At 55.0% G+C, this 24,673-nt stretch overlaps 1 protein-coding gene across 1 annotated transcript in view; it reads right to left on the reverse strand.

Moving 5' to 3' along the window:
- Positions 1-23,211: 23,211 nt before the first annotated feature.
- The window catches only part of LOC139230274 (cytochrome P450 2J2-like), a 40,920-nt gene continuing 39,458 nt past the window's right edge, over positions 23,212-24,673 (reverse strand). Inside the window, exon 9 of the mRNA XM_070862102.1 lies at positions 23,212-23,411. Within this exon, the coding sequence (XP_070718203.1) occupies positions 23,212-23,411 (200 nt within the window). The remainder of the gene's footprint in view (positions 23,412-24,673) is intronic.

The following is a 24,673-nucleotide window of genomic DNA, read 5'->3' on the forward strand; positions in this document are numbered from 1 at the left end:
GCGGAGGGGGAACCCCTTCCGCTGTCATTTCCCGACCCAGCACCATTTTTAAAAGAGCCCAGTGGGGACTCCTCTGCCGACGATCCTGGGGGTGGGATCGGGGCAGAGCCAGGGCCGGTTGGAGCGGCCGGTTCATTTGCCGTACCTTGTGCGGTCGATGGGCCGGCTGCTGGCGGCCACCTCCCGGAGGAGGACGGGGACTCGGTGGGGGACGCGGGTGAAGACCTAGAGACCACCGCCAGCGAGGCGGTGGATCTGCTCGCGGCCGCCGCCGAGACCATCCTCATTCCTGCACGGGAACTCCGGGACTTTTTGGCCCAGAGCCGGGGTCGCTGCAAACAAACCCGACTGGCCCTGGAAAAATGGTCCGAGCCAGAGCTGATCAAGGGGACCGTCCGCGCCGCCGTCAAAACCTTGGCCGCGGGCGGGCACTTGACAAAGGCGCAACAGCTTGAGCTGCGCGAGCTCGAGGGACTCCTCGCTGGGCTGCGGAGGGAGCGGAGTTCAACAAAAGACTCCACTCCTCCCCCCACAATAGGTTAAGGTAGAGGTTGCACTATGCTTTTGCCATGAAGATAACCATAGCCAGCCTCAACATCAACGGCGGCAGAGGGGCACGCCGTAGATTTGACAATTTTTCGCTCCTGCGGGAGGGGAAATATGCGGTGTGCTTCCTGCAAGAAACCCACACCGTTCCGGGAGACGAAGTCACGTGGCTCCTGGAATGGCAAGGAGAGGTCCGCATGAGCCACCTCACCGCCATTTCTAGTGGGGTGGCCATCTTGCTGGGCCCGCATTTTCATCCGGAGATCTTGGGGGTCGAGGAGCCCGTGCCAGGCCGCTTGCTGCACGTAACGGTTCGCCTGGGGGACGTGCCGCTCCATCTCGTGAACGTGTACGCCCCTCAGCCCGGCCCGCAGCAAACGCGCTTCTTTGAAGAGGTGTCCGCTCTTCTTGGCTCCGTCGACGTCGGCGACTGCATTGTCCTCGGGGGGGATTTTAACTGCACCCTCGAGGCGCGGGACCGCTCCGGAGCCCCGCAGTGCATGACGGCGATGGAGAAGTTGAGGGACCTGGTCGGGTCCTTCGACTTGGTGGACGTCTGGCGAAATCTCCACCCCGACTCCAGCGCCTTTACTTGGGTGAGGCCTGGAGTAGGATGGTCTAGAGTCGACCGCCTTTACGTGTCTCGGGCGTACGTTTCCTGCGTCCTGGCGGCCTCCATGCGGCCGGTGCCGTGTTCGGACCACCACCTGGTGTGGGCGGAGCTCGCTTAGCTCCGCGCGAGGACGAGGTCCGCGTACTGGCACTTTAACAACCGGCTGCTGGAGGACGTGCGGTTCCAGGACTCGTTCCGTCGATTCTGGTCCGACTGGAGAAGGAAGCAGGGGGGCTTCCCCTCCTTGAGGCTATGGTGGGACGTGGGCAAGGCTCACGTCCGCGTCTTCTGTCAAGAGTACGCGAGGGGGTCGACCAAGAGGCGGGCGGCCAGAGTCGGGCGCCTAGAAAAAGAGGTGCTCGACCTGGAAGCCCGTCTCGGTCAAGTCGTCCAGGACCCGGCCCTGCGGACGGTGTACGAAGCGAAGAAGGCCGCGCTGAAGGACCTGCAGCTCGTCGGGTCCTGAGGCGCGTTCGTGAGGTCGCGGATCCGGTTCCTGCGAGATCTGGACCGCGGCTCCCCCTTCTTCTACTCGCTGGAAAAAAAGGCAGAGTGTCCGTAAGCAGCTCTTGATGCTGCTGGCCGACGACGGCTTTCTCGTCTCGGATCCGGAGGGCGTCAACAACAGGGTCCGTGAATATTACGGGGCTCTGTTCTCTCCGGATCCGTCCAGCGAGGAAGCGCGTAGAGTTTTGTGGGAGGACCTGCCGAAGGTCAGCCCGGAGGGCGCCGAAAATCTGGAAGCTCCGCTAAGCCTGGCGGAGCTGACCGGTGCCCTCGCCCGGCTCTCGAGGGGAAAATCCCCGGGGCTGGACGGGCTGACCGTGGAGTTCCACAGGGCGTTCTGGGACGTCCTGGGGGGGCGACTACGCGCGGGTCCTGGGGGAAAGTCTGGCGACCGGGGAGATGCCCCTCTCTTGGCGCAGGGCAGTCATCGTCCTGCTGCCTAAGAAGGGCGATCTCCGCCTCCTTAAGAACTGGCGCCCGGTCTCCCTCCTCAGCACGGACTACAAAATCTTCGCCAGGGCGATGTCTGCTCGCCTTGGTGCCGTGCTGGACCACATGATCCACCCCGACCAGTCCTAAACGGTCCCGGGCCGGACAATCCACGATAACATCCATCTGGTCCGGGACCTCATCCATTGTTCCCAGGAGGCTGGTCTGTCGGTCGCCTTCCTATCCCTCGACCAAGAGAAGGCGTTCGACAGGGTGGATCACGACTATCTGCTCGGAACTCTGCGCGCTTTCGGGTTCGGGACGCATTTCGTCGCCCGGATCCGACTTTTGTACGCCGCCGCGGAGTGTCTGATTAAGGTTAACGGGTCCTTGACGGCGCCCCTTCGCTTTAGGAGAGGGGTGCGCCAGGGATGCCCCATGTCCGGCCAGTTATATGCTGTTTGCGTGGAGCCTTTCCTGCGCCTCTTGCGGACGAGGTTGACGGGACTGGCTCTGCAAGGGCCGGGCGTGGAGGTCGTCCTCTCGGCTTACGCCGATGACGTGCTCCTCGCGGTAGAGGATCCCGCTGACCTGCGGAGGATGCGTGAGTGCCAGGAGATTTACTCGGCCGTGTCCTCCGCCAGGATCAACTGGGAGAAATGTTCCGGACTCCTGGTGGGTCAGTGGCGGGTGGACTCCCTGCCGGAGGAGCTCAGGCCTTTTGCCTGGAGCACGACCCATCTCCTCTATCTGGGAGTCTACCTTAGCCCCGACGAGGGAGCCTGGCCGGCGAACTGGCAGGAGCTGGAGGCCAAGGTCGCCGCTCGCCTAGGGCGCTGGACAGGACTGCTCCGAGTGCTGTCCTACAGGGGTCGAGCGCGAGTCATAAACCAGCTGGTGGCCGCAATGTTGTGGTACCGGCTGGTCACTTTGACCCCTCCCCCTGCGTTTGTCGCCAAGATACAGAAGAAGCTGGTGGACTTCTTCTGGAACAACAGGAAGCACTGGGTCTCTGCCGCGGTCTTGAGTCTCCCGCTTGAGGAGGGCGGTCAGTCGTTGGTGTGCGTCAGCGCCCAGCTCGCGACTTTCCGTCTTCAGACCCTGCAGAGATACCTTTACGTCGAGCCCCTTCCTAGGTGGTGCGCTCTGGCGAGGTATTTCTTCCGCCAGCAGCTCGACCTCAATTATGACACGGAGCTCCTGTTTGTGAACTTGGGGGGTGCCAGGACCGCCCTCCGGGAGCTGCCTGTCTTTTACAGGGAACTCATCAGGGTCTGGAACAAAGTCTCCACCAAGCGCAGCTCTCCGCCGGCTGGAGTGGCGGCCGTCCTGCAGGAACCGCTGCTCGGGAATCCGTACCTCCACGGCCGAGGTTTTATGTGGCGGTCGGAAGAGAGGGCTGTGGCTGGTGAGGTGACCAGGGTCAGGGACCTGCTCGATGGCGGAGGAGCGGGCTGGATGGCGCCAGACACGCTGGCGCGGCGCCTAAATTCTGCCAACGTCCGCCACGCGGCCGATGCCATCGAGTCGCTAAAAACAGCTCTGGGCCCTGACTCCGTTAGGTGCATCGAGGAGGCTCAAGCACGTGGGGAGATCCCGTCCGAACTGACCCCCGTCCGGACGGAATTCCTCATCGGCGCCAAACCCCGGAACCTCCCTCGGGGGCCGGCGCCTCACAACTTGAGCCGCCTCGGGGAAATCCCCTCCGTGCCTTTCAGTTCCGCGCGGAGGGGTTTCCTGTACGGGCTGCTCCTGCAGACCCTCAACTTTGCCATCCTCGCCGGCCGTCCGGACACGCCATGGCGTACCATCTTGCCGTCCGGAGGAGGCGGGGGTCCCCGATGGAGGGCACTCTACGCAGGGGTCCTCCCACTATTCATCGGGGACTTGGCCTGGAGGGTGGTGCACGGAGCAGTGCCGTGCAACAAATTTTTAAGCCGGTTCACGGACTCCCAGGCCGCCTGCAATTTCTGCGGTCTGGAAGAGTCCGTGTTCCATGTTTTTATGGAATGCACAAGGTTGCAGCCCCTGTTCCATTATTTGAAGGGGCTGCTCCTGAAATTCTGGCTGCACTTCAGTCCCACTCTCCTGATCTTTGGGCACCCTGTGCGGAGGGGTGCGGGTAGGTCCGAAGGCCTCCTCGTAGGACTGCTCCTGGGCACGGCCAAGGGTGCCATCAGCCGGTCCAGGCAGCGGGCGGTCGAGGGGGTCGTTCAACCTGACTGCCTGCCTCTCTTCCGCTCTTACATCCGGTCCAGGGTGTCCTTGGAGATGGAGCACGCGGTGTCCACCGGTACGCTCGCGGCCTTCCGCGAGAGGTGGGCACCGGAGGGACTGGAGTGCATCATCACGCCCGGCAACCAAATTTTAATTTGATTTTACGTTTTAAAGTTTAATTTGTTTTAATTGCCGGTGCTTTTAGTGTCCCCCTTCCCTTTTATAGGGGGCACTGGGGAAAATTGTGATTTTAGTGCCCAAAAAAAAACCAAAAAAAGAAAAACACAAAAAAAACCAAAAAAAGGGGGGGAAAAAAAAAAAAAGGGCCTTGTAAATGTCTGGAGTGTCACCCAGGTCGGGTGGCACCGTTTAATGTTTTATGTTTTCGCAGGTAAACTCAAAAGAGTTTCATGCACAAGGACCAATTGTGGAGCAGTGGAGGCGTGTCCTGCTCAGTTGGAGCTGTGAGCAGTGAGGAGAGCAGCTATCAACTTGAGCTCCTGCCTGGAGAGCCCTGAGACCAGCCCAGGAAGAGAAGGAAGGAAGGGGCTTCACCACCAACTTTCACCATGAGGGAGAGGAGGAAAAAGCAGAAAACTTTGTACATCTTTTTACCATTCTGCAAAGAGTTGGAGAGAGGGGGAAAAGACCAACAACAACAACATCCAGTGTGGAAGGAGGGAGACTCTACAATTCTACAGGTGGGTGTTGGTGCAGTCCCAAAAAGACTTTGTTGAATCGGTGGGGGGAGGAAAGAAGACCACTGAGGGCCGGAACATCGCGGGGGGTGTGTGTGTGTGGAAAGTGTGTGTGGGGGCCTTGCTTACAACTAGGCCCCACACACAATTGAACCCCCCCCTGCCCCAATTGCCTAGCCTGGGATAGCTGGAGCTACCAGGCTCAAGAATTTCCTTAATCACCCTAATTAAATATCGTTGGGAGTGTGTGCCTGGTGGCTCTAGCTGCCCCAGGTGAAGACATCTTCTCCCCTCACCTGAAGACCACCCCAAAGACTTTGTGTTTTGCCATCTGAGGATTGCACCCACCCACAGCTGCGAGGGGAGACCTGCCCTCGCAGTTCCCCCCCCCCTTCCCACCCCTCTCTCTCTTTCCCTGTTACTCTGTTTCTCCCCTCTCTCTCTGAGGCCCCTTTCTCCTAATTTTTTTTAAAAAAGGGAACAATTAAGACAACTGAGCAGAGGGAGCAAGGCCCCTCCCCAATTGCCACCTAGGGGAGAGGTGTGCCTCATTAAGAGCTCCTCTGCTCGGTCAAATCAAACGAGGCCAATCAAGACCATTAAGGCCTGTGACTTTGGGGTGGGTGTAGCCCTTAAAGGGACCCCGTGATGGCGACCCCATCCACGCCGGTGGCGGGGCCAGCGAGGACATATGCGCAGGCGGTGTCCACATCCACGGCACCTCCTGCGCCACCCGCTGCCCTGCCACCTTTTACACTTATTACTAAAAAACACGGGGTCAAGAGCTACACTCACCCCACAATGACCATCGAGGAGTGCGTGCGGGCGATGGCTGGGGTAGTCGGCCCCTCGGCCATTGTCGCTGCTTCCAAGATGTCTGGGAAGGCCGTGTTCTTCCTGGGGTCGGAGCGGGCAGTATCCCTGGCCCTTGAAAAGGGGCTCACGGTGGGCGGGACGTTCCTGCCGGTGGACCCTCTCGAGGCCACCGCGCAGAGGGTCATCGTGTCAAACGTCCCGCCCTTTGTTTCCGCTGAGCTCCTCCTCCCTCACCTACACCAACTGGGGGAGGTAAGGTCGGGGATCAACCCCATACCGCTCGGCCTCAGGGAGAACAGCCTGCGCCACGTGTTCTCCTTCCGCCGCCAGCTCTTTGTCCGGCTGGCGCGGGAGGACATGACAGAAGGGCACTTTAATGTGGTGCACGAGGGGACTGCCTACCGCGTCTTCTGGACGTCGGACGGCGTGCGGTGCCATGCCTGTAGGGAGGTGGGGCACGTTCGTAAGAACTGCCCCGCCTCCAAGGCCGCCAAACCACCGAAGGCGGCCAAGGCTGGCGCCGCCGCCACCCCTCCCCCTAGTTGCGTCCGCGTGCCGGGAGCCATGGGTGCGCGGGCATCGTCGGGGGCCTTTGTTTTCACGGCCTCCGGCGGGGGGGAGGGAGAGCGTCCGATCGAAAAGAAGGCGCGGAAGAAGACGAGACATCTAGAGGCGGGTCCCCTCAGTGCGCCGGAATGTTTGACCACCGCGCTCAGCCCAACCCAGTCACCGGCGAGCGCGGGGTGCCCTGAGCCCGTGCCCGAGCCCTTGACCAATACCGCAGAGGGGCTCGGGCGAGGGCAAGATAAGGAAAAGGGGGGGCGGAGCGGGAGGCCTCGGCAGACATGGAGGTCTCCCTGATTCCGCGCACCCCCAGGAACAAAAGGAGGCACCACCCCAATGAGGCGGAGGGGGAACAACATCCCTCCGCGGAGGAGGCGGTGCCCGCCGCGTGTCCCGCGTCCCCCACCAGCGCCCCCAAATTGCGCTGCAGGCGCGAGGAGTCTGTCCCCGGGGAGGGTGAGGCAGTCGAGGCTGCCCAGCCGCTGCCTCCTGGGGATGGCGTGGAAGATCTGCCCGTCATGGGGGGCGTGGGGCCGGCGGAAGAATGCGTAGCCGCCGGGTCGAGCATCCCGGGGACTGAGGGGGGCGGGGCCGAAAAGGCCGAACCTGAGCCCGCCCAGCCAATACCCAACTTCCCCCGGGATTTGCTCGACTCTGAAAATGCCAATTTTATGGAATCCGTACACGCTGGGCTGGGGGGTGGCGGCGGGGAGGGAGAAGAACAACAACCCTCGCCCCCTACTGTGGAGCTGGGGGAATTGGAGGACCTGGAACATTACTTTGACCAGGTCTCTCCCTGTTCCCCGGTTCCTGGGGCGGAGGGGTAACCCCTTCCGCTGTCGCTTCCCGACCCAGCACCAATTTTAAAAGAGCCCAGTGGGGACTCCTCTGCCGACGATCCTGGGGGTGGGATCGGGGCAGAGCCAGGGCCAAATGGAGCGGCCGGGCCGTTTGCCGTACCTCGTGCGGTCGACGGGCCGGCTGCTAGCGGCGACCTCCCGGAGGGGGACGGGGACTCGGTGGAGGACGCGGGTGAAGATCTCGAGTCCATCGCCAGTGAGGCGGTGGATCTGCTCGCGGCCGCCACTGAGACCCTCCTCATTCCCGCAGATGAACTCCGGGACTTTTTGGTCCAGTGCCGGGGTCGCCGCGACCAAGCCCGTCTGGCCCTGGAAAGATGGTCCGAGCCGGGGCTGCTCGTCGCGTCCGTCCGCGCCGCCGCTAAAACCATGGCCGCGGGCGGGCCCTTATCAAAGGCTCAAGGCCTTGAGCTGCGCCGGCTCAAAAAGTTCCTCGCTGGGCTGCTGATGGAGTGGAGGTCAACAAACGACTCCACTCCCTCCCCCACAATAGGCTAAGGTAGAGGTTGCACTATGCTTTTGCCATGAAGATAACCATAGCCAGCCTCAACATCAACGGCGGCAGAGGGGCACGCCGTAGATGTGACAATTTTTCGCTCCTGCGGGAGGGGAAATATGCGGTGTGCTTCCTGCAAGAAACCCACACCGTTCCGGGAGACGAAGCCACGTGGCTCCTGGAATGGCAAGGAGAGGTCCGCATGAGCCACCTCACCGCCATTTCTAGTGGGGTGGCCATCTTGCTGGGCCCGCATTTTCAGCCGGAGATCTTGGGGGTCGAGGAGCCAGTGCCAGGCCGCTTGCTGCACGTAACGGTTCGCCTAAGGGCGTGCCGCTCCATCTCGTGAACGTGTACGCCCCTCAGCCCGGCCCGCAGCAAACGCGCTTCTTTGAAGAGGTGTCCGCTCTTCTTGGCTCCGTCGACGTCGGCGACTGCATTGTCCTCGGGGGGGATTTTAACTGCACCCTCGAGGCGAGGGACCGCTCCGGTGCCCCGCAGTGCATGATGGCGATGGAGAAGTTGAGGGACCTGGTCGGGTCCTTCGACTTGGTGGACGTCTGGCGAAATCTCCACCCCGACTCCAGCGCCTTTACTTGGGTGAGGGCTGGAGTTGGATGGTCCAGAGTCGACCGCCTTTACGTGTCTCGGGCGTACGTTTCCTGCGTCCCGGCGGCCTCCATGCGGCCGGTGCCGTGTTCGGACCACCACCTGGTGTGGGCGGAGCTCGCTTCGCTCCGCGCGAGGACGGGGTCCGCGTACTGGCACTTTAACAACCGGCTGCTGGAGGACGTGCGGTTCCAGGACTCGTTCCGTCGATTCTGGTCCGACTGGAGAAGGAAGCAGGGGGGCTTCCCCTCCTTGAGGCTATGGTGGGACGTGGGCAAGGCTCACGTCCGCGTCTTCTGTCAAGAGTACGCGAGGGGGTCGACCAAGAGGCGGGCGGCCAGAGTCGGGCGCCTAGAAAAAGAGGTGCTCGACCTGGAAGCCCGTCTCGGTCAAGTCGTCCAGGACCCGGCCCTGCGGACGGTGTACGAAGCGAAGAGGGCCGCGCTGAAGGACCTGCAGCTCGTCGGGTCCCGAGGCGCGTTCGTGAGGTCGCGGATCCGGTTCCTGCGGGATCTGGACCGCGGCTCCCCCTTCTTCTACTCGCTGGAAAAAAGGCAGAGTGTCCGTAAGCAGCTCTTGACGCTGCTGGCCGACGACGGCTCTCTCGTCTCGGATCCGGAGGGCGTCAACAACAGGGCCCGTGAATATTACGGGGCTCTGTTCTCTCCGGATCCGTCCAGCGAGGAAGCGCGTAGAGTTTTGTGGGAGGACCTGCCGAAGGTCAGCCCGGAGGGCGCCGAAAATCTGGAAGCTCCGCTAAGCCTGGCGGAGCTGACCGGTGCCCTCGCCCGGCTCTCGAGGGGAAAATCCCCGGGGCTGGACGGGCTGACCGTGGAGTTCCACAGGGCGTTCTGGGACGTCCTGGGGGGCGACTACGCGCGGTTCCTGGGGGAAAGTCTGGCGACCGGGGAGATGCCCCTCTCTTGGCGCAGGGCAGTCATCGTCCTGCTGCCTAAGAAGGGCGATCTCCGCCTCCTTAAGAACTGGCGCCCGGTCTCCCTCCTCAGCACGGACTACAAAATCTTCGCCAGGGCGATGTCTGCTCGCCTTGGTGCCGTGCTGGACCACATGATCCACCCCGACCAGTGCTACGCGGTCCCGGGCCGGACAATCCACGATAACATCCATCTGGTCCGGGACCTCATCCATTGTTCCCAGGAGGCTGGTCTGTCGGTCGCCTTCCTATCCCTCGACCAAGAGAAGGCGTTCGACAGGGTGGATCACGACTATCTGCTCGGAACTCTGCGCGCTTTCGGGTTCGGGACGCATTTCGTCGCCCGGATCCGACTTTTGTACGCCGCCGCGGAGTGTCTGATTAAGGTTAACGGGTCCTTGACGGCGCCCCTTCGCTTTAGGAGAGGGGTGCGACAGGGATGCCCCATGTCCGGCCAGTTATACGCCGTTTGCGTGGAGCCTTTCCTGCGCCTCTTGCGGACGAGGTTGACGGGACTGGCTCTGCAAGGGCCGGGCGTGGAGGTCGTCCTCTCGGCTTACGCCGATGACGTGCTCCTCGCGGTAGAGGATCCCGTTGACCTGCGGAGGATGCGTGAGTGCCAGGAGATTTACTCGGCCGCGTCCTCCGCCAGGATCAACTGGGAGAAATGTTCCGGACTCCTGGTGGGTCAGTGGCGGGTGGACTCCCTGCCGGAGGAGCTCAGGCCTTTTGCCTGGAGCACGACCCATCTCCTCTATCTGGGAGTCTACCTTAGCCCCGACGAGGGAGCCTGGCCGGCGAACTGGCAGGAGCTGGAGGCCAAGGTCGCCGCTCGCCTAGGGCGCTGGACAGGACTGCTCCGAGTGCTGTCCTACAGGGGTCGAGCGCGAGTCATAAACCAGCTGGTGGCCGCAATGCTGTGGTACCGGCTGGTCACTTTGACCCCTCCCCCTGCGTTTGTCGCCAAGATACAGAAGAAGCTGGTGGACTTCTTCTGGAACAACAGGAAGCACTGGGTCTCTGCCGCGGTCTTGAGTCTCCCGCTTGAGGAGGGCGGTCAGTCGTTGGTGTGCGTCAGCGCCCAGCTCGCGACTTTCCGTCTTCAGACCCTGCAGAGATACCTTTACGTCGAGCCCCCTCCTAGGTGGTGTGCTCTGGCGAGGTATTTCTTCCGCCAGCAGCGCGACCTCAATTATGACACGCAGCTCCTGTTTGTGAACTTGGGGGGTGCCAGGACCGCCCTCCGGGAGCTGCCTGTCTTTTACAGGGAACTCATCAGGGTCTGGAACAAAGTCTCCACTAAGCGCAGCTCTCCGCCGGCTGGAGTGGCGGCCGTCCTGCAGGAACCGCTGCTCGGGAATCCGTACCTCCACGGCCGAGGTTTTATGTGGCGGTCGGAAGAGAGGGCTGTGGCTGGTGAGGTGACCAGGGTCAGGGACCTGCTCGATGGTAGAGGAGTGGGCTGGATGGCGCCAGACACGCTGGCGCGGCGCCTAAACTCTGCCAACGTCCGCCACGCGGCCGATGCCATCGAGTCGCTAAAAACAGCTCTGGGCCCTGACTCCGTTAGGTGCATCGAGGAGGCTCAAGCACGTGGGGAGATCCCGTCCGAACTGACCCCTGTCCGGTCGGAATTCCTCATCGGCGCCAAACCCCGGAACCTCCCTCGGGGGCCGGCGCCTCACAACTTGAGCCGCCTCGGGGAAATCCCCTCCGTGCCTTTCAGTTCCGCGCGGAGGGGTTTCCTGTACGGGCTGCTCCTGCACACCCTCAACTTTGCCATCCTCCCCGGCCGTCCGGACACGCCATGGCGTACCATCTTGCCGTCCGGAGGAGGTGGGGGTCCCCGATGGAGGGCACTCTACGCAGGGGTCCTCCCACTATTCATCGGGGACTTGGCCTGGAGGGTGGTGCACGGAGCAGTGCCGTGCAATAAATTTTTAAGCCGGTTCACGGACTCCCAGGCCGCCTGCAATTTCTGCGGTCTGGAGGAGTCCGTGTTCCATGTTTTTATTGAGTGCACGAGGTTGCAGCCCCTGTTCCATTATTTGAAGGGGCTGCTCCTGAAATTCTGGCTGCACTTCAGTCCCACTCTCCTGATCTTTGGGCACCCTGTGCGGAGGGGAGCGGGTAGGTCCGAAGGCCTCCTCGTAGGACTGCTCCTGGGCACGGCCAAGGGTGCCATCAGCCGGTCCAGGCAGCGGGCGGTCGAGGGGGTCGTTCAACCTGACTGCCTGCCTCTCTTCCGCTCTTACATCCGGTCCAGGGTGTCCTTGGAGATGGAGCACGCGGTGTCCACCGGTACGCTCGCGGCCTTCCGCGAGAGGTGGGCACCGGAGGGACTGGAGTGCATCATCACGCCCGGCAACCAAATTTTAATTTGATTTTACGTTTTAAAGTTTAATTTGTTTTCATTGCCGGTGCTTTTAGTGTCCCCCTCCCCTTTTATAGGGGGCACTGGAAAAATTTGATTTTAGCGCCCCAAAAAAAACCAAAAAAAAAAAAAAGCGGCTTTGAAAATGTCTGCTGTGTCACCCAGGCGGGTGGCATGGTTTTAATGTTTATGTTTATTTTCAGGTAAACTCAAAAGAGTTTCATGCACAAGGACCCCCAGGTCCCTCTGCACCTCAGCATGTTGTAATTTCTCCCCATTCAAATAATATTCACTTTTACTGTTTTTTTTCCGAAGGTGGTTGACCTCACACTTTCCGACATTGTATTCCATCTGCCAAACCTTAGCCCATTCTCTTAACCTATCCAAATCTCTTTGCAGCCTCTCTGTGTCCTCTGCACAACCCACTTTCCCACTAATCTTAGTGTCATCTGCAAATTTTGTTACACTACACTCTGTCCCCTCTTCCAGGTCATCTATGTATATTGTAAACAGTTGTGGTCCCAGCACCGATCCCTGTGGCACACCACTAACCACCGATTTCCAACCCGAAAAGGACCCATTTATCCCGACTCTCTGCTTTCTGTTCGCCAGCCAATTCTCTATCCATGATAATACATTTCCTCTGACTCCGCGTACCTCTATCTTCTGCAGTAACCTTTTGTGTGGCACCTTATCGAATGCCTTTTGGAAATCTAAATACATCACATCCATCGGTACACCTCTATCCACCATGCTCGTTATATCCTCAAAGAATTCCAGTAAATTAGTTAAACATGATTTCCCCTTCATGAATCTATGCTGCGTCTGCTTGATTGCACTATTCCTATCTAGATGTCCCGCTATTTCTTCCTTAATGATAGTTTCAAGCATTTTCCCCACTATAGATGTTAAACTAACTGGCCTATAGTTACCTGCCTTTTGTCTGCCCTCTTTTTTTAAACAGAGGCGTTACATTAGCTGCTTTCCAATCTGCTGGTACCTCCCCAGAGTCCAGAGAATTTTGGTAGATTATAACGAATGCATCTGTTATAACTTCCGCCATCTCTTTTAATACCCTGGGATGCATTTCATCAGGACCAGGGGACTTGTCTACCTTGAGTCCCATTAGTCTGTCCAGCACTACCCGCCTAGTGATAGTGATTGTCTCAAGGTCCTCCTTTCCCACATTCCTGTGACCAGCAATTTTTGGCATGGTTTTTGTGTTTTCCGTTGTGAAGACCGAAGCAAAATAATTGTTTAGGGTCTCAGTCATTTCCACATTTCGCATTAATAAATCCCCCTTCTCATCTTCTAAGGGACCAACATTTATTTTAGTCACTCTTTTCCGTTTTATATATCTGTAAAAGCTTTTACTATCTGTTTTTATGTTTTGCGCAAGTTTACCTTCGTAATCTATCTTTCCTTTCTTTATTGCTTTTTTAGTCATTCTTTGCTGAGGAAGTGCTTCACTGTCGGAGGTGCTGTCTTTCGGATGAGACGTTAAACCGAGACCCCATCTGCTCTCTCAGGTGGGCATAAAAGATCCCATGGCCTTATTTCGAAGAAGAGCAGCAGTATCCTGGCCAATATTTATCCCTTGACCAACGTCACCAAAATAGATTATCTAGTCATTATCATGTTGCTGCTTGTGGGAGCTTGCTGTGCACAAATTGGCTGCTATGTTTCCTACATTACAGCTGTGACTACACTTCAAAAAAGTACTTCATTGGCTATAAAGCGCTTTGAGACGTCCTGAGGTTGTGAAAGGTGCAATAAAAATTATTTCTACCTTGACATAGCTCCATCTATGGGGCTGATATTTCTCCTGCTCAGCACTAGGGGGCGCTCCAACAAGGGAGGCCTCATTCCCTGTGACCTTCTCGGCCCAATATCTGGTAAAGTGGCAATGTGCCGGATAGAACAGACCTACTCACTTTGTTCCTGTAATTCTTCTAACGCTAATGAATGCTGTGTTTAATATTCAGTCAGCGTATTCAGGCAGGCAGTGTGCAAATCGAATGTGGTTTTCCAATACCGAGTGATGCAAAGTCGGTTTTGTGTTCAGCTGGGCTGCGGCCTAGCACCCTCCGTGGGCTCACTCCCAGGGCCGCTCGCAGTTCAGGGACTCAGTGAACTGGAACTGGGGGCTGTCCCCTCCAGCTCAGACATATCTAACTTGACCAGGCCCAAAACAAACACTAGGGTCTGCTACAGACCTCTGAGTCACGGCAACAGCAACAACAACAACTTGTATTTATATAGCACCTTTAACATAGTGAAATGTCCCAAGGTGCTTCACAGGAGTATTATCCGATAAAAATTTGACACCGAGCCACACAAGTAGAAATTAGCGCAGGTGACCAAAAGCTTGGTCAAAGAAGTAGGTTTTAAGGAGCGTCTTGAAGGAGGAAAGAGAGGTAGAGAGGTGGAGAGGTTTAGGGAGGGGATTCCAGAGCTTGGGGCCTAGACAACAGATGGCACGGCCATCAATGGTGGAGCGATTGTAATCAGGGATGCTCAAGAGGGTAGAATTAGAGGAGTGCAGATATCTCGGGGGGTTGTGGGGCTGGAGGAGATTACAGAGATAGGGAGGGGTGAGGCCATGGAGGGATTTGAAAATAAGGATGAGAATTTTGAAATCAGAAAGATAGCAGCTTACTGTGTGAAAAGACAAGCGTTTAATCCACATTACCACATTTCCTTTGGGGCTTTTATAAGCACAGTGGTATTGCGCAATGTAATATTATAAGGAACACTGATTGATCCAGATTGCGGGGTGTTCTTGAGTCTGGCAATAATGGGATAGGGTCGTATGGTCCAGTGTTAATTTGAGAGGATCTATAAAGCACTGAAAGTGGGGCCCTCGGTTCTGGAAACATTGTCGAGGGGCAATGCAGGGGCATTGGGGAGCTAGCTTCCAGGGGCTTGGTCCAACTGTAGGCTGTTCTAGGATCATAGAATCATAAACATTTACAGCACGGAAAGAGGCCAGCCCATCCATCGTGTCCGCGCTGGCCGACAAAGAGCTATCCACCCTAATCCCACTTTCCAGTTCTTGGTCCAAGCCTTGCTGCTTACGGCACTTCAAATGCATAGCCAATGTACTTTTTAAATGTGGTGAGGGTTTCTGCCTCTGCCACCCTTTCAGGCAGTGAATTCCAGACCCCCACCACCCTCTGGGTGAAAGAAATTTGCCTCATATACCCTCTAAACCTTCTACCAATTACTTTAAATCTATGCCCCCTGGTTGTTGACCCCTCTGCTAAGGGAAATAGGTCCTTCCTATCCACTCGATCTTGGTCCCTCATAATTTTATACACCTCAATAAGGTCTCCCCTCAGCCTACTCTGTTCCAAAGAAAACAAACCCTGCCTATCCAATCTTTCCTCATAGCTAAAATTCTCCAGTCCAGGCAACAGCCTCGTAAATCCCCTCTGTACCCTCTCCAATGCAATCACATCCTTCCTGTAATGTGGTGACCAGAACTGCACGCAGTACTCCAGCTGTGGCCTAACTAGTGTTTTGTACAGTTCTAGCATAACCTCCCAGCTCTTGTATTCTATGCCTCAAATTAGGATCAGGATGCACTGGGAATCAGGTCTAGAGGTTTTTAAGCATTGAGGGCGGAATTCTCAGGGTCTAGGAGCGCAAGGGAAGCCCGGAGATTGCCGGGGGAGCCAACTATAGTCTGGTAGAAGTGGGAGCTGCTGAGATCTGGCAGCATTGGGCATGCGGTCTGGCAGTGAAAGGAGACAAGACACTGGGAACCAAACTGCCCTCAAACCCATACAGGCCTTTCGGTCCCAACTCCCACTGCATTCTCTGTTGCCAGCTGGTTCCTGCCTTCAAACCGTGAACGCTCCTTTAGACTGTGCTAGCTTACCGAGGCCAAGGATCCTTGGCTGTTCCAGCAAGGTTCAATCAGTGTTCAGTGGAACGGTTGCGAACTCTGCCCTGTCCTGAATACCCTGGGCAGACATGGGGGAGCTTCTGTGGAGCCTATTATGGGATGGAATTTATCTATGCACTCTATAGGGGCACGAATGCAGAGACCCTACATTGAGAGACCCCATGCCCATGGCATCATAAAGATCTGGCGTAAGATTGAAGGCCAGTACTGGGCTACAGAAGGGCGGAAGTGGACCCCATTGGGGGAAGGGGGGCCAGTGGGTTGGGGGATGTTTAGGCCGAGACCCTGGCCTGGACCCCAAAGTTGGAAGATGTTTTTTTACTTATGAAACGGCGAACCCTTTACAAAGAGGACTTCTTGAGGAGCATTTTCCTGATTTTTTGGGGGGGAAGGGGGGGTGTCCTGATTCACCCGGGGCCTTCCATCCGGGTTGGATTTCTCGGCAGTTTGGGGCTGGCAGGCTCTGGAGATGTGTGAGAGCCCCTTGGCCCCATTCCAATTAGGTGCCCTTTTACTGACCCTACACACTCTGACGGGGGTCAGGGCTGGCGCGGGCACTGTTGGGCGGGATCCTGGTGCTTATGCCCGGATTGCGGGCTGTTTAGATCTTGAAGCCTTCAATAAACATAGGTCCGAAATTCGCTCTGGCGAAACGGGGCGCATTTACCGTTTTTTCGGTGCTCCATCCATCCCAATGCATGGGACGGACACTCTGCTAATTTTGGTTTATGCTTCTGGTCGGAGCGGTATTGGTGCCGGGAGAGTGGTGGAAGTGGGGGCGGGTCAGAGTGGCTGACGTTCCAAGTCATCAGCGCCGCGCTGTTGATGTCAGCGTGTCGCTGATGACATCATTGCGCAGATGCACCACAACGTCCCTCCCCTTCAGTTAGAGGGGAGGGCCGCTACAAACTATGCAGCCACTTTAATGGCAAACACCGGGCCACCAGGGAGGGTTTTGGCTGGGCCAGCGGCCTGTCACCCAAGCGACCTCCCCTTAAAGGGAGGCCGTGCCGCCCAGTCACAAAATGGGTACTGAGAGAAAAAGCCCTCGCGGGCAATTTCCGAAGGGAGTCAGCAACGGTTAGTAAGGTCCCCTACACTGCTCCAAAACTAAAGGAGGACAATATACAAAATGGCGGCCCCTCCGCACTGACTGAGCGGTGATTTGTTACATAACTATTATAGAAAGGGGCAATTTTGGCCCCATAAAATTTACAGGAACAGACAGAGATTACCTCATAAAACACCCTGACAGAACACAGAGAGTGAATCTGCTGCTTTTGCCTCTTTCCTGTGCCTGGGCTGTTAAGTATGGAAGAACTCCACAAGACTGAGTACTGTGAGCTAAAACTGATGTGACCTTAGTCTCTTTAATACAACTCCAGAATGCCCAAGCAGCACGGCAGAAAACCTTTTATACTCCCTTGCACGAGGTGTGCAGGTGACCCTTGGGCCTCCAACAGTTGCGCCCTTTGGTAGCAAGTCTTACACAGTTACAATGTTTACATACACAACATCACTCCCCCCAAAGTCTTTGATGCAAATTATTTACAAGTTGAGATGATCCGGGGCCCTACGCTCCCTGGTTGATCGTCTGAGTTCAAACTCTGGCATGGGTGAGTTGTTTGGACCATTGCTGCACTGCGACACGGCTGGTCTGACCGGACTGTTGGGAATGGTGGGTTCATCCTCTTGATTGACAGCAAGGTCGATTGCTGGTTGGGTGTGTGTTGGTGGATCGATAATGGTGATGTCCTCTTCAGGTTGTTCCTGGTTATCGGTGAACCATAGTTTGGTCTGATCCAAATGCTTTCTGCACGTTTGTGCATTCAATAGCTTGACTATAAACTCTCTATTCCCCTCCTTGGCCAAGACAGTGCCAGCGACCCATTTAGGACCATGACCATAATTAAGGACAAACACAGGGCCGTTAACATCAATGTCATGTGATACAGCCGCGCGATCGTGGTACATTTTTTGCAGGTGACGCCGGGTTTCCACATGGTCATTTAGGTCCGGGTGGACTAGGGAGAGCCTGGTTTTGAGTGCTCTCTTCATTAGCAATTCTGCAGGGGGAATCCCAGTGAGCGAGTGGGGTCGTGTCCGGTAGCTGAGCAGAACCCGAGATAAGCAAAGGTCTGCAAGGAGCCTTCCATCAAGCTCTACTTGATAGTTTGGACTGCTCGTTACGCTTGACTGTTGGATGCGGGCTTAAACTGGGCAGACCTGACATGCTTGATGCCATTGCGGGTCATAAACTCGGTGAATTCCGAGCTGGTGAAACACGGTCCAATATCACTGACAAGGACGTTAGGCAAGCCATGGGTGGTGAACATAGCCCAGAGGCTTTCAATGGTGGCAGTGGATGTGCTAGATGACATGATTACGCATTCAATCCCTTTAGAGTAAGTATCCACTACAACTAAAAACATCTTTCCGAGAAAGGGGCCAGCAAACTCTACGTGGATCCTGGACCACGGTTTGGAGGGCCATGACCACAGACTCAACGGAGCCTCCCTTGGTGCATTGCTCAATTGTGAGCATGTGTTGCACTGGTGTATGCATGACTCTAAGTCCGAGTCAATGCCGGGCCACCAAACATGCGACCTTCATCATGACTATGCCTGGGTGGGTATTGTGTAGGTCGCATATAAATGTTTCCCTGCCTTTTATTTTGTAAAACCACGCAATTGCCCCGTAAGAGACAATCCGACTGGATGGACATTTTATCTTTGCGTTGGTGAAATGGCTTAATTTCATCTTGCATTTCCCCGGGAATGGCTGACCAGCTCCCACTGAGGATGCAACTTTTTACAAGTGATAGCACAGGATCCTGGCTGGTCCAGGTCCTGATCTGGCGAGCAGTGACGGGTGACCCCTCACTCTCAAAAGCATCCATGACCAGAAGCAAGTCTGCGGGCTGCACCATTTCCACCCCGGTAGTGGGCAATGGTAGCCGACTGAGAGCATCAGCACAGTTCTCCGTGCCTGGTCTGTGGTGGATAACATAGTCATAGGCAGACAATGTTAGTGCCCATCTTTGGATGCGGGACGAAGCATTGGTGTTTATACCTTTGCTTTCTGAAAACAGCGAAATGAGCGGTTTGTGGTCAGTTTCAAGCTCAAACCGAAGTCCCAATAGGTATTGGTGCAATTTCTTAACACCATATACACATGCTAACGCCTCTTTCTCGACCATACTGTAGGCTCTGTCAGCCTTAGACAGACTTCTAAATGCGTATGCAACCGGTTGAAGTTTGCCCGAGACATTGGTTTGCTGTAAAACACAGCTGACCCCGTTCGAAGTTGCATCACAAGCTAGCACTAATCATTTACATGGGTCATACAGTACAAGTAACTTATTAGAACAAAGTGGGTTTCTGGCCTTCTCAAAGATTGTCTCTTGAGATTTACCCCAAACCCAGTCATCACCCTTACGTAGCAACATGTGCAACAGTTCCAGCAAAGCGCTTAACCCGGGTAGAAAGTTACCAAAACAGTTGAGGAGTCCCAAGAACGAACGCAGCTCCATCACATTCTGTGGTCTGGGTGCATTCTTGATGGCCTCTGTCTTTGAGTCTGTGGGTCTGATGCCGTCCGCCGCAATCTTTTTCCCCAAAAATTCGACCTCTGGTGCCAGGAAAACACATTTGGAGCATTTCAGCCTGAGCCCCACTCTGTCTAGTCGACTTAGAACCTCTTCCAGGTTGTGCAGGTGTTCGGTGGTGTCATGACCGGTGATCAGGATGTCGTCTTGAAACACCACGATGCGCGGAACCGATTTCAGCAGACTCTCCATGTTCCTCTGGAAGATGGCAGCAGCCGAGCGAATCCCAAAAGGGCACCTGTGGTATATAACCAGTCCTTTTTGTGTGTTGATGCACGTCATCTTTTCGAAGATTCAGCCAGCTTCCTGTGTCATGTAGGCGGAGGTTAGGTCCAACTTGGTGAACGACCGCGCCCCCCCCCCCCACCCCCCACTAATGTTGCGAACAGGTCATCTGCCTTGGGTGGCGGGTACTGGTCTTGTAACGAGACTCGGTTAATCGTTACCTTGTAGTCCCCGCAGATTCTGACCGTGCCATCGCTTTTCAATACCGGAACAATCGGACTGGCCCACTCGTTGAACTCGACTGGCGATATGATTCCCTCGCGTTGAAGTCTGTCCAGTTCAATCTCGACTTTCTCCCTCATCATATATGGAACCGCTTGAGCCGTGTGATGAACGGGCCTTGCATCGGGGACTAGGTGGATCTGCACCTTGGCGCCTGTGAAGTTGCCGATGCCTGGTTCAAATAGCGAAGGAACTTGCTCAGCACTTGGGCGCACGAGGCATCATCCACTGAAGATAGTGCTTTGATGTCGTCCCAGTAACATCGAATCTTTCCCAGCTCGCTTCTGACGAATAGCGTTGGGCCATCACCTGGTACAATCCATAGTGATAAATCATGCACAACTCCATTGTACGATACCTTAACTGCCGCACTGCCAATGACTGGTATGAGTTCTTTGGTGTAGGTGCGCAGCTTTGTCTGAATCGGGCTCAGTTTGGGCCTTTGTGCCTTGTTGCCCCACAGTTTCTCAAAAGCCTTCTGGCTCATAATTGACTGACTTGCCCCCGTGTCCAACTCCATTGATACCGGAATGCCGTTCAATTTGACTTTCAGCATGATAGGAGGGCTCTTGGTGGTGAAGGTGTGTACCCCATGCACTTCTTCCTCGGGTTGAGTTGCCTCTCGTTTGTTCTGCGTGATCCGCGTCGGATCGATCATCTTCTGCCGACTCTGCCACGTGGTTGCAGAGTTGCAGCACTCTTGCACATTCACTGGAGGCGCCCCATTGTTTTGCAGCATTTATACACATAGTGCTTGAATCGACATTGATGGGCTCGATGATCTAGTCAGAGGATCTAGTAAGGAGGAGGAACTGAGGGAAATCTTTATGAGTCGGGAAATTGTGTTGGGAAAATTGATGGGATTGAAGGCCGATAAATCCCCAGGGCCTGATGGACTGCATCCCAGAGTACTTAAGGAGGTGGCCTTGGAAATAGTGGATGCATTTACAGTCATTTTCCAACATTCCATTGACTCTGGATCAGTTCCTATCGAGTGGAGGGTAGCCAATGTAACCCCACTTTTTAAAAAAGGAGGGAGAGAGAAAGCAGGGAATTATAGACCGGTCAGCCTGACCTCAGTCGTGGGTAAAATGATGGAATCAATTATTAAGGATGTCATAGCAGGGCATTTGGAAAATGGTGACATGATAGGTCCAAGTCAGCATGGATTTGTGAAAGGGAAATCATGCTTGACAAACCTTCTTGAGTTTTTTGAGGATGTTTCCAGTAAAGTGGACAAGGGAGAACCAGTTGATGTGGTATATTTGGACTTTCAGAAGGCTTTCAACAAGGTCCCACACAAGAGATTAATGTGCAAAGTTAAAGCACATGGGATTGGGGGTAGTGTGCTGACGTGGATTGAGAACTGGTTGTCAGACAGGAAGCAAAGAGTAGGAGTAAAATGGGTACTTTTCAGAATGGCAGGCAGTGACTAGTGGGGTACCGCAAGGTTCTGTGCTGGGGCCCCAGCTGTTTACATTGTACATTAATGATTTAGACGAGGGGATTAAATGTAGTATCTCCAAATTTGCGGATGACACTAAGTTGGGTGGCAGTGTGAGCTGCGAGGAGGATGCTATGAGGCTGCAGAGTGACTTGGATAGGTTAGGTGAGTGGGCAAATGCATGGCAGATGAAGTATGATGTGGATAAATGTGAGGTTATCCACTTTGGTGGTAAAAACAGAGAGACAGACTATCATCTGAATGGTGACAGATTAGGAAAAGGGGAGGTGCAATGAGACCTGAGTGTCATGGTACATCAGTCATTGAAGGTTGGCATGCAGGTACAGCAGGCGGTTAAGAAAGCAAATGGCATGTTGGCCTTCATAGCGAGGGGATTTGAGTACAGGGGCAGGGAGGTGTTGCTACAGTTGTACAGGGCCTTGGTGAGGCCACACCTGGAGTATTGTGTACAGTTTTGGTCTCCTAACTTGAGGAAGGACATTCTTGCTATTGAGGGAGTGCAGCAAAGATTCACCAGACTGATTCCCGGGATGGTGGGACTGACCTATCAAGAAAGACTGGATCAACTGGGCTTGTATTCACTGGAGTTCAGAAGAATGAGAGGGGACCTCATAGAAACGTTTAAAGTTCTGACGGGTTTAGACAGGTTAGATGCAGGAAGAATGTTCCCAATGTTGGGGAAGTCCAGAACCAGGGGTCACAGTCTAAGGATAAGGGGTAAGCCATTTAAGACCGAGATGAGGAGAAACTTCTTCACCCAGAGAGTGGTGAACCTGTGGAATTCTCTACCACAGAAAGTAGTTGAGGCCAATTCACTAAATATATTCAAAAGGGAGTTAGATGAAGTCCTTACTACTCGGGGGATCAAGGGGTATGGCGAGAAAGCAGGAAGGGGGTATTGAAGTTGCATGTTCAGCCATGAACTCATTGAATGGCGGTGCAGGCTAGAAGGGCTGAATGGCCTACTCCTGCACCTATTTTCTATGTTTCTATGTCTATTATCCCCGCAGCGCCAACATGGTGCTAATGAATTTGCATTCACGCCCAATGGCGGACTCTGAGTCATCCTAGGTCTTGCAGCTGCAGACGTGTAGGCCCTGCCATATGCAGTTCTGCCTGCTAGCGAAATTATTTTATGCACAGTACTTACCGGTGAGCTTCGATGCTGGAAAGATATGTCTGGTGTTATCGCTCGTGGATATTGTGATGGCCTGGGCTATTGTGATGGCCTTGCTCAGGTCTAGGGATTCGGCGGACAGAAGCTTGCAAAGAATGACCTCGATGCCAAGCACAAAAAAGTCCTGCAGCATTTCCCACAAAAATCCAGCAAATTCGCAAGTTCCTGCAAGGCGTCCCAGGTTGGCGACATAACTCGCCACGTCCTCGCTCTCGAAGCGGTGGTGCGTGTAGAAGCGATACCTGGCCATTAAGACGCTCTCCTTCAGCTTGAGGTGGTTCCGAACCAGTGTACACAACTCTGTATATGTCTTCTCTGCTGTTTTCTCCGGTGCTAGCAGATTCTTGATGAGGCCGAATATTGTGGACCCGCACACGGTGAGGAGAATCGCCCTGCGCTTGATCGCTTTATCGTCCCCATCCAGCTCATTGGCCATGAAATACTGGTCGAGACGCTCAACGAAGGCTTCCCAATCATCACCCTCTACAAATCTCTATAACATACCAACGGCAGCCATAACCGTGTGAAAGTTTGTAATCTGTTACTCATTGCCAATTGTTAAGTATGGAAGAATGCCACAAGACTGGGTACTGTGAGCGAAAACTGATGTGACCTTAGTCTCTTTAATGCAACTCCAGAGTGTCCAAGCAGCATGGCAGACCTTTAATACTCCCTTGCACAAGGTGTGCAGGCGACCCGTGGGCCTTCTGGTGGCAAGTCTTATACAGTTATAATGTTTACATACATAACATGGGCAGCCAAACATTGCACACGCGTGGGGAAGAGGAACAGGCACTCGACTATCCCACTATTCCAATCAAGCACATTCCATAATTCTCTGAAGCAAACTCCACCATCCGCCACCATCAAGTGACTCTGAGGTCACAGTTCATCATGCGCTGCCTTTCTGCATCTGATCCCCATCCTGTATGGCTGCGGCGTTTGCGTCAATTTGTATTCACCTTGCAGGTTGGGGGAAGAGGTCTTCTCGGGCCAGTAGAACTCAAAGGTCTGGAGAAGAGAAGTGAAGAACAGGAAGAGCTCCATCCTGGCCAGCTTTTCTCCCGGGCACGCTCGCAGACCTAGAACATTCAACGCAACGTGCAACACGTTAATGAGTGGAGATGAAATTAGACCTTGCCTGAACCAATTCAGAGTGGTCCAAATGTTCAGGCTACGTCGCGAATCATGTTGCCATCAGATAGTAAAATGCTCTTTAGGCATTGCGCTATTGATAGTCGCAACCGTGGCATCTGACTCGACCCTGAGCTGAGCTTCTCACCATGTATCCTCTCCATCACCAAGTCCGCCTTCTTCCACCTCCGCAACATTGCCCCTCTCCGCCCCTGTCTCAGCTCGCCTGCGGCTGAAACCCTCATCTGTACCTCTAGACTCGACTATCCCAATGCTCCCCTGGTTGGCCTTCAACAGCAACAATGAATTGCCTTCAACATAGTAAACCGTCCCAAAGCGCTTCACAGGAGTATTATCAGACAGATTTTGACACCGAGCCACATAAGGAGATATTAGGGCAGGTGAATAATAGCTTGGTCAAACGGGGTAGAAATGCGGCTATTTAGCGTCTTTCGTTAGTACCAGAGAGGGGCGCTAAGGGGCCGCTAAACACCTTCCGCCCGAGCGCCGCGCCTGCCGCGAACTTCAATGAAAGTTCAGTAGCGGCGCTGACAGTTTGCGCTGCGTTCACTAGCGCCACTCACTCAGTAACGTCACCGAGTGTGCAACGCCCCCGTAGCCTCACATTTGCAAAATTTACTCTTTCGCCTGCGCTGGCGCCTGGCACTGAGACCGGCAGGGGTTAAGCAGTCGGCCCAGCGACAATCCCGAGCGATATCATCCGGTGTGCAAGGTAAGTGGTGAAATTTAATTTTTGAAAGTTCTATTTATTTGTTGCAGTAGTGGGGAAGTGTGGGTGCCATTCATTGAAATTTTCACCGGCATCCTAGCGGCAAAAAATTGAGCTGGCCTCCTGCGCTATCACTCCGTTAGCACCCTAAGTGTGGAACGCTTCCCTAAGGTACGTAAATATGCGGCCATGCAGTAATCTGAAATCCGCGCAGGCCACTCACCGGCTTTTACACTGTAAATACCGCGCACACGCGGAAATTTAAAATGACCGCACATTAAAGGAAACAGGCTGCGCAGAACAAAGCTCAACTTACAGGGAACATTGGCAGGGAGGTGGAGATGTTTAGAGAAGGAATTCCAGAGTTTTGGGCCCAGACAGCTGAATACTCGGCAGCCAATGGTGGGGTGAAGAAAGTACGGATGTGCAAGAGGTCAGAATTGGAGAGTGCAGAGATCTCTGGGGGTTGTGGGGCTGGAG

This window comes from Pristiophorus japonicus, chromosome 19 (assembly GCF_044704955.1).
Source record: "Pristiophorus japonicus isolate sPriJap1 chromosome 19, sPriJap1.hap1, whole genome shotgun sequence".
NCBI lineage: Eukaryota > Metazoa > Chordata > Chondrichthyes > Pristiophoridae > Pristiophorus > Pristiophorus japonicus.